The sequence below is a fragment of the Scomber scombrus genome, chromosome 13 (assembly GCF_963691925.1).
Source record: "Scomber scombrus chromosome 13, fScoSco1.1, whole genome shotgun sequence".
NCBI classification, from domain to species: domain Eukaryota; kingdom Metazoa; phylum Chordata; class Actinopteri; order Scombriformes; family Scombridae; genus Scomber; species Scomber scombrus.
The window spans coordinates 18,391,895-18,404,652 of NC_084982.1; the positions used below are offsets into that span (position 1 = coordinate 18,391,895).

The 12,758-nt window shown below is 38.4% G+C and overlaps 1 protein-coding gene across 3 annotated transcripts; it reads right to left on the minus strand.

The window, feature by feature from the left end:
* Positions 1–714: 714 nt before the first annotated feature.
* znf148 (zinc finger protein 148) lies at positions 715–11,655 on the minus strand. 3 transcript variants are annotated; one of them, XM_062431847.1, is made up of 7 exons: positions 11,561–11,655; positions 8,463–8,773; positions 6,640–6,765; positions 6,418–6,541; positions 6,158–6,241; positions 5,949–6,067; positions 715–5,555 (listed from the first exon to the last, which is right to left on the minus strand). In XM_062431847.1, exons 2-7 carry the CDS (start codon positions 8,748–8,750, stop codon positions 3,912–3,914), a joined length of 2,385 nt encoding a protein of 794 aa, XP_062287831.1. In that variant the 5' UTR covers positions 8,751–8,773; positions 11,561–11,655; the 3' UTR covers positions 715–3,911. The 3 variants fall into 3 exon arrangements, with proteins under 3 accessions (XP_062287831.1, XP_062287828.1, XP_062287829.1); XM_062431844.1 differs by having other exon boundaries at positions 8,403–8,773; XM_062431845.1 differs by lacking the exon at positions 11,561–11,655 and adding an exon at positions 9,997–10,404 and having other exon boundaries at positions 8,403–8,773.
* Between the last annotated feature and the right edge of the window lie 1,103 nt (positions 11,656–12,758).

Here is a 12,758-nt window from a genome sequence, read left to right on the forward strand (position 1 = left end):
GATTTCTGCTTCGTATTTGTGCTTCAATATTTAACTCTTTAAGAAATGTCTGACAGCTTCTTCAGTCTGCAGGCTTCAGTAAAAAGGAGGAGAAACTCAGGGTTAGTTGAAGAAAACCTGCCAGCGAGCAGGTTAGGTTCACGGAATATGTTGCCAGGGTAATTGACTCGGAGTTAAGCTGAACTGGCTTTGTGAAACCGAAAAACCAGAGTTTCCCTCATCTTAGGGTTAACTAACTCAGAGTTTTCACTAAACCTGCTTTCTGAAACGGGCCCCTGGTGGCACCAGGAAGCTGCTTGGCATCCTCTTCATCATATAGGCTATATTATAAATCCATTATCTTTCGATTTCCTGTTCAATGCTGTATTCTGTGATTTGCCTTTCTTCCACTTTTTCCTTGTTAAAGTTTTTTTTTAAGGTTCATTTTCCTCATTCACATTAAGGGTGTAAGAACAGAGGATGTTGTATTGCTATAAACTGTAAAACCCCGTGCCAAATTTGTGATTATGATATTGAGCAGTACAACTAAAGCCGACTTGACTTGATTTGTCTACTATAACATAAGACTGATTGTTGTAGTTCTACACTTTTACTCATTTTGTTGAAGGACCAAGAAATTGACTTTTTGTTGCCTCAAACGCAGTCTGAATATAATGTACAACACTAGAGTACATAGCAGCTGCAGATGAATGGCATATCAATAACAATTCAAGGTCAGTTTCTGTGAATTCTTTTATTTATAAGGACATGACACACAACAATCAAAACAACAATTGAATCAGATTGTTTACAAATCATAATATATTGCAAAACTCTAATCATATGGGTTACTTTACTGAAATTAATCAGCTACAATTAAAGCTGCACATTATCCATAAAACACGTTCACTCGACCCAACAAGTTAGAGACCATGCAAATAAACCTCAGATCAGACCCCCCACAGTGACGTTGCAGGGCTTCCTCATCAAGCTCTTTAAAAGTATGAAAATGCTAGTCAAAAGGAGACTCACATCTATAGTTGAAAGATCTTGACACAAACGACTTGTACAGAGATAAATGAGGGTAGCAATAGTGACTGCATATGATATACTGTACATATCAGTGCCTTAAATGACATGTTTCAAAAATAGTTTTTATCAAAAAAGTTCATAATTCAGATCTTTACACAAAACCTTTTTTTCTCTAGCTTATACAAGGACACTTATGGCCAGGTTATTGACAATAGTTAAAAGGAGGAAAAAAAAGAAGAAAAAAACCATAGTACTGCTGTTATAAGTCATGAATCTCCATCAATAGGTTTGCTTTTTTTAAAGAGCTGAATTCAAGATTCTCCACCATAGGATACAATTTACCCAAGCAGAATTACTCATCTGCGCTGTGCTTTTAATAATTGCTTATGATGAAATGGGTATCTAGTAGAAACCACAGAGCTATTATTTTCAAGTAATATTCCACCCTCATTATATTTTTCTCTATAGCTGTTCAGGTTGAGAATTTGATACTAAAACAATTTTATTAGAGTATTAGTTCAAACCAAAATTATCTTTTCCCCCAGGGGCTTTTCTTTCATTACAAACAGTTGTATACAGTAAAAATCCATCATAATGTACAATCAACTGCATTAATTTGCAAAAGAAATAGAAAATTCACTTTAACCAATCAGTAATAAAAACTAAAAAAAGAAAAGAAAAAAGAAGAGTCAATTTTCCTCGGATAACAGTGGTGAAGATATATACAAACCTCAGAAAAGCCACGTTCTCGACAACAAGTGAGACAGATTCACTGTTAAATCTAATAAATGCTGGAAAAACAAAATGAATATGCCTTCCACAGACAAAGAGAGTCTCTAGCACAAGCCTCGTCTCTCTACGGACACGCAGATCTAACAGTACTTCTCAGAACATAAAAAAATATACAATGTATTTACAGCAGGACATTTTCCATATATTCTAGAGGGAATGTTCAATGAGGAAGAAAATAAAGTATTTCAATGATCAACGTGGGTGCCGTCTGTCCCTGATTGTCAAAAGAGTTGTAACAAGAGGGAGCTTAACATTAAATGTTCAAACCTAACATGATGCTGCACATTAAGAGTGTTTTACACGATAGCACCTAACACATCGCACGTACACAGGAAAACAATCTAATGTCTAATGAAGTACAGAAGAAACCTCACTTAACTATTTGTACTTCCAACCGCTTTGTTTCAACAAGACCTGGACAGATGTGGCTTAATAACGATATCTAGCAAAGAGGTGATGACCAGTTATCAAACCTGCATATATCTATAACATGTTTCTGTGCTCATATACACAGTCTTTGAAAATGCTATTTTATTACAATAGCTTGTATCATCTTGGTGCAATTTCTTGCAAAAATTGAAAAACAGCAAATATATGATGGGCAAGATTAAATGAAGCTCCCAGATCTCAATGTAAGATGACAGGCTGAACAGATGGATAGCTTATATGTTTGTCATTATTGTGCGAGTGGAGTTGGTAGCCTTAGAGCATCGACTAAGTGAAAATTAAAACATATTTAAACAGGAATAAGTATAGAAAAGGCTGGAATAAAAAAAAAAAGGCACAGATGCAAAACTAATAAAAATGGAAAAACAAGCACCTCATTTCCACATTACTGTGTATTTTCATTATATAGCCATATTAAAACCTCTACATCTTCCGAGAATAATAATAATAATAATAATAATAATAAGGTAGCAACAGCAGCTACATCATTAGTGACTAAAGCAAAGAGCATCGTCTCTGGGTCAAACTTAGACATTTCATTTAACAGAAATAATTCTGTAAATCGTGAGTACAGGTCTTCCTCCACTGTGATAGTAAGTACTACATTCCTTTGTAGTGAAAAATGTGCAAATTGTGCAAACCTTAAGCACAATCCTTTTAAGTAATTTCACTACAAACCACTTATACTATTAAAAATAACAATTATCCTGCAACCGTTACATGTGTGCAGCTGATATCTCCACACGTGAGGGATGAGGAGGAGGGGCGGGGGGGATTGTTGGTGCTTTTTAATTTAACACAGCCCAGCATGTCACATTTGTAAAATCAATCAAATTGGCCATATCAAACATGTATGAATGAGAACTATACTTTTTTTCTTATTGGCCATCACAGCCATCAATTCAGACCCAATCGATCAATGAAAAAACACACTGGACTCAGATCAATATCAGATCAATACAATCAGTTAAATCTTTTCATTCATTACACGTATCATGTGGAAACACCTATTTCAGGTGAGAGTAAAGTGGCTTCAACATAAAGTCATGGTGCTCTAATCATGATGTAATTTCAATAGGCAATTAGAGAGGAGTTATATCTCTACAATAAAACTATTTTAGGAGTGATTACTAACTTGTAATTTGTTTTACCAGATGAACAGCAAGGGGAGGTAGCTGACAGAAAAAGGGCATCCATAAATAGGGCCTACATCTTAGATGTCAAGTGGAAATATTGCATTAAGCAGCAAGACTGACTTTATAATTTTTGTGCAAGGCAAACTGATTGACAACAACATAAAAAAAACTCCATGGCAGTGGTGTGAGAGAATATTTCACTATTTCTTTTGTATTAACTTTGGTCGCTTAATCTCTCAATTCAAGACATTCTGGAGCAAGAAATATACCCATGCACTAATTCCTTTTTTTTTTTTTTGTTTAAGGGGGAAACGCCAATATCTATTTGTTTTTCTTCCAATTTTCAATATTTACATTCTAGGAGGTTTGAACTGAACAATGACATAAACAAAAACATTAATATGTTTTATATCAAAATGCTTTAAGAAAGAGCACATATTTGCAACAGGACTCATTTTGGCAAAACAGGTGACATGAGATAAAGTGCTGCTGAAATTATTAACAGAAATGAATTCTTCCCTCCCTTCAGCCAAAGGTTTCGCTTGTTGAAACATCAGGTGAGGAGGTCAGCTGGGACCTGGTCTCAGTGACTCTAACTGAGGGGAACTCTGAGAAGTCTGTGCTGTGACCTCGTAGACTTACTTGTCCGTTGGCAACAGTAAACTGTGAGGAGGGTCCAGATCTTGTCGTCTGGAAATGAGATTTGAAGTTTGGATCAAAGGAGCTTATTTGAAAAGTCTGCAGTATCCCTTGTGACGAGTCTATCTTTTTAGAGGTTGAAACCTGTTCCAGGAAGTCCTCCTCCGCTGGGGATACTGCGGAGGGAGGTGTGGTCTCATCACCTGAAAATGAAAATGAGTGCTGGGAGTCTCCAACCAGTAATCCAAAGTGAGGTTTCTCTAAAGTGGATCTTAATGGAGAGCTCATCCCTGATTTGAACCTACTGGGGGAAGGAAACTGTTTCTCAGTGGAGAACAGAGGCTGTCCGGCTAAGGTGGGGTTTTCGGAGACCAAGCTGAGGCTCTGGCTCGTCAGGTAGCTGTCGTTCTGGCTGGTCCTCTCCAGTGCTTGCTGGAGAAATTTGGAGTACTCTTGCAAGAGACTGACCTTCTCGGTAGGTGGTTGAGTCTGGGCACTAGAGGCTCCGAGACTCTCCACAGGGCTGCTGTCTGAAACATCAGAGGAGTTAATGGATATGCTTGAAGTAACCTCTGTGTCAGCCACACTAAAGGAAATGTCTGATTGCCCGTTGGCTTTGTTGGAGTAATGGTCCAACAGAGTCTGAAGAACCTCATCTGGCAACACGTTCCTATCATGAGTCGCCTTAATCTCTGTGTTAATGGGCTGGGGCTCCAGGATGGTGGCAGGTACAGTTTCGTCAATGACGGTTGACACCACAGTTTGTGTAACAGGTGCCTGAGAGGAGACGCTGCTCGTGTTCAGGCCATAATCCCGACTGTTATTGGCCATTGCAGCTTGAAGATAACGTTTTTTCTTGAGAAACTGCATGGCGTCATCGTAGTTTGTGCTGCTGGCTGCTGGCTTTGTTGGTCCTCCTTGAAGAGTTTCGACTGACTCATGTTCAGTGTTGCTTTCTACGTCTAAAAGGCCTTGCTTGTCCACTATTTCAAAGGTATACTGTGCGTCCTTGCTGTTATCCTCGAAGGAAGACAGAGTGGACAGGCATGGCGGAGTTGGTTCACTGGGTTGTTTTAGACTTCTCTTGGGGACCTTCTTCAGGACTAGTTTAGGAGGAGTCGTCTCTTCTGATGACCCCTCTACTTCTTGGTGTTGGCTTGCCGTTTCTTCAGGAAGTTCCACAGAATAGTCAGCAATCACGTACTCGTGTTTGACTTTGGAGGACACAGCATACAGAGGTAGACCTTCAATTTTATTCTGTCTCTGCTCCTCTTTCTCTTCTGTTTCTGGAGCAGGGGCAGCGTGCCCTTCTGTTTGGGCAGCAGTGGAAGCGCCTGAACTCTGCAACTTGTCTGCACACTTTTGCCGTTTCTTCTTGGGCAGGGAACACTCTTTGGCAAGGAAGGGGATGCCTACAGAATCTGCTTCACGCAAAGGTCCAACTTTACCAGCAGCTTTGTTGGTCTTCCTCTCTCTGTTTTCGTGACACATTCGCCTGTGCTTTAAAACCCGGTCTGTTCTGGAGAAGTACTGTGGATGAAGGATAAAATTGTATTTATTCTTTTGCAGCAATAAATAGACAAATGCAGCAGAAGAGTAAAGTCAAGGCAATACAGACAATTCAAATTAAACAACATGATCTCACAAAACAGCCTAAAACTTTATTTTACATTCAACAACCTATGACTTCAGTCTCTTTTCAATGCTGGTTCTTTATTTTTTTATAGACACTGACTCAAATACTGGGTTTACTATAGCAAATACATTTACTGTATACTTTCTCTTTTACATTTTAAAATTCATAAAGATAATATGAGCACCATTACTGACTATATGGTGTATTTAGTACCTGATTTACAAGCATAATGAATATTCTTGTTGTTCCCTGATATCCAGATAGTCATGCAAACTAAAGCAGCTTACCTGGTGACAATAGTCACATTGGTAGGGCTTCTCTCCACTGTGTGTCCTCTTGTGTCTCTCCATGTGATACTTCTGGATGAACCTCATACCACACTCATCACAGCGAAACGGCTTCTCACCTAAGCAAAGAAAGGAAAAAAAAGAAGAGGTGATTCACTTGAGACTAACATCCTTGCTAGTGCTGATTATACCATTCATCTTTCACTCACCAGTATGGATTTTCTCATGTCTCTGGAGAAGATATTTCTGAATGAAGCGCATGTCACATTGGCTGCACTGAAATGGCTTTTCACCTGCAGTATGAACAATATATAGAAACCTTAGTATATGAATAACAATTTCGACATTGCATATGATACTTGAGGCAACTTAATTTTATATTTTCATGATTTAAAAGATCATCCATCGACAATATTTAAAATAAAGCAAATAATTATGACACTATAAAACATGACTGGGTAATTCATACCAGTGTGAATGAAGACATGCCTCTGTAGATGGTAGTTGGTTCTGAATGCTGCATTACAGTGAACACACACATGACACTTGGGGTTTTGTATCCCAAGTGATCCATCATCATTGATGTTGAGAATCTACAAAAACAAAGGGAACACATAAATATACTGGTATTTGTTTCACTCTTAATTCCTTACTTCAATAAAATAAGTATTACAACTTTTCAGACTTGCACCTTTGCTGGTGAACGCTGCTTCCTTTTTTTCTTCTTGGGACACACAATCAGGTCCTTCACTGCTTTTTTATCCTTCTTCATCTGGACTGCAGGCTCAGACAGCTTCAGTTCCTGCTTTATGCTCAGCTGTAAAAGTATGACCACACATAGACATTTGACAAAGCACATGACCTGCTTTACAGTCCACCCACCCATCCAGCAGTTCATCTGGGTCAAGGACATCATTGCAAAAGGGCAAACAGAGGACAACCAACCAATCTGAGGGAACCTCACCACTGAGTAGCCTACACAATATAAGAAGCCAGTAGATGTGGTTCAAGCATCCTGTGAGGGTGACCCCTGCTCCAGGCATAATAGACTGCAGGGAAACCTCAGTACAGACCTGGGATATGCTGAGATATTACATCTGCCAGCTGGCCTGGGAGCGTTTGCAGTTCCCCTGCCAGAAGTTTTAAACATCTCTCATTCCTGATCCTGTGGACTGGTTCAGGTTATTCTTAGTCATGTTCATGCTCAGAGTAAAAAATAGCCTTTGAGATTCACATCTTTATCTTGTAATGAAGAAGATTAAAAAGCACAAACATTTTGACTGATGCTTTTCTCACTGTGACAAGAGTGAGTGCTGTGATCCCTCACTATATCGTGCTTAGTGTTTACGAATGTTATTTCCCTACAGAAAATGCAATTTCACCCACGACCTGGTGTTTAGACAGCAATGTTATGCACCGTGCTAACGTGTGCCAGAACAAACCATCATTTATATATTTTAATTGCTTTAAAAACTAAGGGTTGAAGTTCTGACTATCTTATAACATTATAGGGTGCTGGAATCACATTGCATGCTTTCACATAGTAAAGTGCAATGCGATGAGGAGCGCGAAGCGGGTATCAAACTCAGAACCGTGTAATCTAACAGGGACACTGACCATTAACAGGACTTAACCAGCAGATATCCCTGAAACATGGAGCACAAATTAACATTTTGTGGAAGAAATCTCTGAGCTTCTATCTCAGATGTCTCTAAGATCTCTGTTCAAATCTCTGAGCTTCTATCTCAGAGCTTTGAACATTATTAGCGGCAACAAGACTAACTGAGCATGAGGAGGTATAATATGTGTAGACAGTGTTTGAAGAAGGGGAGATCCTGTAAGAGTGAGGAGACACACATCCTGCTGATTGTGTTGCAGTCCATGAGAGGTTGACAGTGCTCTCCAGCAGCTCTACAGCGCTATCAATTAAGGCATAGATCTCAAAGACAATAACTCCAAGAGGTTACACGTTTACATTTTGAGAGAGAGGGGAGGTTTGTGGCAACATTTACATTTTGGGTTTACATTTTTTTCTGTTCTGCCCTGTGTCTGACCACCTGACACGCTGATGAGGTCTGAAAACTGCAGTAAAAAGCCTCACTTGGACTTAAATATGTTTCACCAATCACACAATTGTGGTCTGTAGGGTGACATTTTTACTTCTTATATTTGTGTCATTTACTTAATATTACTATCCTTAACTTAAATGTTAAATATAGTATACCATTTCAGACTGCTTTTTTAACAATATTCAAACTCTATTACTTATAACTTATTTGGCATTGTTTAACAAACTGATATTTATGTGTCAATATGTGGGATTGTTTTTAGTGTTAAACCAACATCACATGGAAATGAATGAAAAGAAAACGATGATTATGTGGACTTAAGGTACAGTGTCCACACAAATAATTTTATCAAAACGTGGACCATTCTCAACCAGCATGAACTCACTGGCATATGAAGCAAGCAGGGCAACTTATGGGTGAGTTTTAGGGGGAAATGCACTCCCACCTCGCCTCCTCCCTCCTCTTCGCCACCGTTCTTTGTCATCTCCTCCTGCATCATCAGCTGCTCGGGAGGAACCAGGTCATGAGTAACCAGCGAGCTCCCGGTCAAGTCCTCATCTTCGTCCTCGTCCTCGTCATCCTCAGCCAGCAGAGGGTGGTTTGCCAGTGATCGCTCCCCCAGGGTCATCACCACTAGTCCCCCTCCGCTGCCCAGCCCAACTCTCCCTCCTCCATCTATTCCTCCACTGCTGCACTTTAGCAGCATACCCTCCAACTTGTCATCAGTGTTCATCTTACATAGAGTAGTTGGTGAGTCTACGAAAACAGAAGAAAATAGAGAGATGAACAGACAGTGTTGGCAGAATAAATATCAAACACAGATGATGGTTTTTGGGTTGTTTTTTTTTTTACACAAGCAAGACATTAAATCACATAAACCTACATAACTGTCAGGGATAACACAATAAAGTCCAATATTTATTTTCAGTGTGGTTCTTGATGTGAAAATTGCAACAATACAGGATTTCAGAAGACAAGTATATACCTGATACAGTATGTTTACACTTTAAAGATTCCCATAAGCCACCATTTGACCTTCTTCTTAAACATTTGGTGGCTACTTGTTCTCTTAATGTGCCAATGTGTCTTTTTTTCATTTTTTGGCATCACAAAACATTAAAGAGAAGATGCCTATGTTGGTACTGAACCTCTCCAAGATATCAACAACTCTAGCTTGAGTCTGGTGGGCTTGACTCTTCACCTGTTGCACATGTACATTGAGACTAGCTCATGGTGTGTGTATATATATACATATATATATATATATATATATACATATATATATATATATATATATACATATATATATATATATACATACATATATATATATATATATATATATATATATATATATATATATATATATATATATATATATGTGTGTGTGACATACCACCTCTCAAACACTGTCATGCCTTATGATCAGGCTCAGTCGCTCATGTATCCTTTTTCAGCAAACAATGCCTCAAGTGTCAGCGTTTGTAACTGGGTCAGCTGTTGTTTCTGTAGTCCTTATCTCACAAAATGTTCTACACTGCAGAGAGCCACAGAAAGCACCGTGAACTAACTGACAGTGAACAACTCATACCAATAATGTGTTGCTTGTGTGAGCCCAAAATTACAAGCATGACCGTGGATTTCCACAACGTTTGCAGTCACGTTGTATAAAGTACTTTTTTTCTCGTGTTAAGACAGGCAGACATTGCTACTGACATCATTTCTGTATATTAATGTGGCTTTTTAAAGGCGTTTAAATGTCAATCAGACTGAGTTGACAACCGGATGTTTCCAGTACTGAAAATAGTAAGACTAGTTTAAAAAAAATAAATCCAGTTATATTTAGTTTACTGCAAAATTATACTAGCGTTGTCTTTACTTGGCGTTTAAGCGCTAACTAGCCATCACTTGATTTTAAAACAGGAGCTAACATAGCATTTGTGTACCGTGAATAACACTGAAAGGCATTATACACTAACCCAAAGAGGCGAACAAGACAGGTGAAGTATCGGTCACGGTTCAAACACTCACACCAACAGCCACTAAGCCCCATATGTAAACACACTCACTGTGTCACTTAGGTTAAAATGGGTTCAGTCCCTTTTGCTAACCAACTAGCTCAGTTAGCATCGCTGGGACGTCACATTTAGCTTCAAACGCAGGAGTAGACAGTCCGCTTTCAAAATAAAAGCGCCATCACACCTGCAACATACTCCACACGTCAGGGATGTCAAACTCATTTTAGTTCAGGGGTCACATACAGCCCAATTTGATCTCAACTGGTATATGTATGTAATAGTCTGAATAGTCTTTCCTCCTCTTAATATAATTTTCTTGTATATTTTTGTTGTATATATTATTTTTTAGCTTTTAGGCTTATTGTATATATTATTTGTTCTTATGTATGTATTTGTGTTGTGTGCTTCTGTATGAGCTATTGGCTACATGAATATCCCCTATGGGGCTGAATAAAGTATCTATCTATATATCTATCTATCTATTGTAACTCATTTTAGTACAGGGGTCACATACAGCCCAATTTGATCTCAGGTGGGCTAGACCAGTAAAACCATTGTAAAATACCCTATAAATAATATACAATATGTATGTAATAGATATTATAACTTGTGTGTGTCAGAGCCCACTGAGGAAAATGTGTCCTTCAAATCTGAAACGCATTGTAAGTCAGTTATCTCAAGTTGGACGTCACCGGGCAGATCAGAAGCCTTAACTGTGAATGGGGAGAGAAAATAAGTGAGAAAAGCGGTTCATTTTCTTGAAGAACTAGAACTACTTTTCTGCAATTTTCACACTTTGCAAGGTTATCCATTGGGCCAGATTGGACCCCTAGGTGGGCCGGTTCTGGCTCATGGGCCATATGTTTTAATCAACTTATACTTATAGTCAAACTTTTAATATGATGCAAGTAGTCCAAAGTAACACGAATACTATCACTGTACCAGATACCAGTATCATCTCTCTTTACAAAATCAGACTCCAAAGCAGTAACAATAACACAACCATGCTACATTAAAGGAGGACTTTTGAGTCCACTAGAACCTATTAAAGGGGTGTATATTTTCTTATAATCACAGTACAAACCCGACCAGAGCCATTATAACTATAATTTGTGCATTAACCCAGAAATAAAAAAACGTGCATAACAGAGTGCTTTACACTGAAGGCAGCCACCGGAAGTATCATCTACTTGACGCTGTCTTTGGCCTGTATCGAGCTAGCTTACTAGCTGCTAGCAAGTTGCAGCAAACATTGGTTTATGTGTGTTGCTGTGATATTCATTTGATACCACATCTATCACAGCTCATATTAAACTCTTTACGTGGCACGTCACACAACATTCCTTAGCATATTCCAGCAAACTTGTCCAGAAGGTGCTAGTTCGCGTTAGCCACTCTGCCCAATAGGCCACAATGTTACAGCTGGCTAGTAAAGCCAATGATCGTTAATTAGCTCGTTCCTGAGACAAGCACGTCTAAGCTATACGTACAGAAATAAAGAACAGTTTGCATTGCTGCTTCTTACCTGCTTAAGCGTCTCAAATCCGTTCAGCTGTCATGATTGTTATGCAAGACTACAGTGTGATGATGGTGAGCGGAATAATCAAATACACCATCACGTTTCTCATGAAGGCTTGAAGATGTGTGTTTGTCGCCATCTAGTGGCCAGTGGGTGTCAGTGTGGCGACCAGCGCGCTCCTCATCTGCTGTTAATCGTCCCTCAATCTTCACTTTGATGACCTACTTCTGTAAATGGTCTAATAATGATTATCCATCTACTTTTGTTATTTGTGATTATTATATTAACTCATGTTTATATTTAAGTGTATTAATAGCCCAGTCTTGCCCCAGTGGCAAATAGGCCTGGGCAGTAATAGTAGTAGTAGTAGTAGACTAGTAGCTTTATTGTCATTATATTGAGGGTCAGACAATGAGATAGCGAAATTTAGGCTAGATAGCACTCCATGAGACATAAAAACATTTAAGACAATTAAAAACAATTAAAGACATAAATAAAACATGAATAATCTATAAGATTATTAAAGTGCAATATGCAATATAAAAATGTACAAACAACACAGCAAACAGAAGTAGTTCTTGTTTTTAAGTAGGCCATATGTAAACAATTCAAACAATTTTAAGGCACATTATTACACAAAGAGTTTTGATTTGGCAAATAGGCCTATGATGATCCATATTAAAGTGGGTAATGAATGACAACTTTAAAAGTTTCATGCAGTTATGCAGTCATGTCTATCAACTGTTTTGACGTGTTTGCATTACTACTAACATGGCATGATTTCTTGCCCATACGTAGAAAAAAACAATGCAGCATTCCTCGTTTGACTGCACCTGGCGTTATGAGGTCAGTAAGACATTTTAATTTAAAGCAAAGTGATGGACCACGATCGCACTGTGGTCCAGTTGTTATACATAAACAGAAAAAAAACTAAGTAGGTTACTGAACAGAATATAATACAATAGAATTTAATATAACTATGACTTGACAAGTTTTCCATGACATACTTAGATCCTTTAATTTGGGATTGTGGGCTATAGGATTAGATATATTTCTGAAAGGCTACATTCAACGATCAACTTTAGCCTATGTAATATAAATTAAAGGGTGCATCAAGTGGAAGCATGTTTAACCTTCTGTATTAATCCTTTGATTGACAGCTTCACTAAAAAGGGATGTTGAGGGTCGTGATAAGATGATAGCC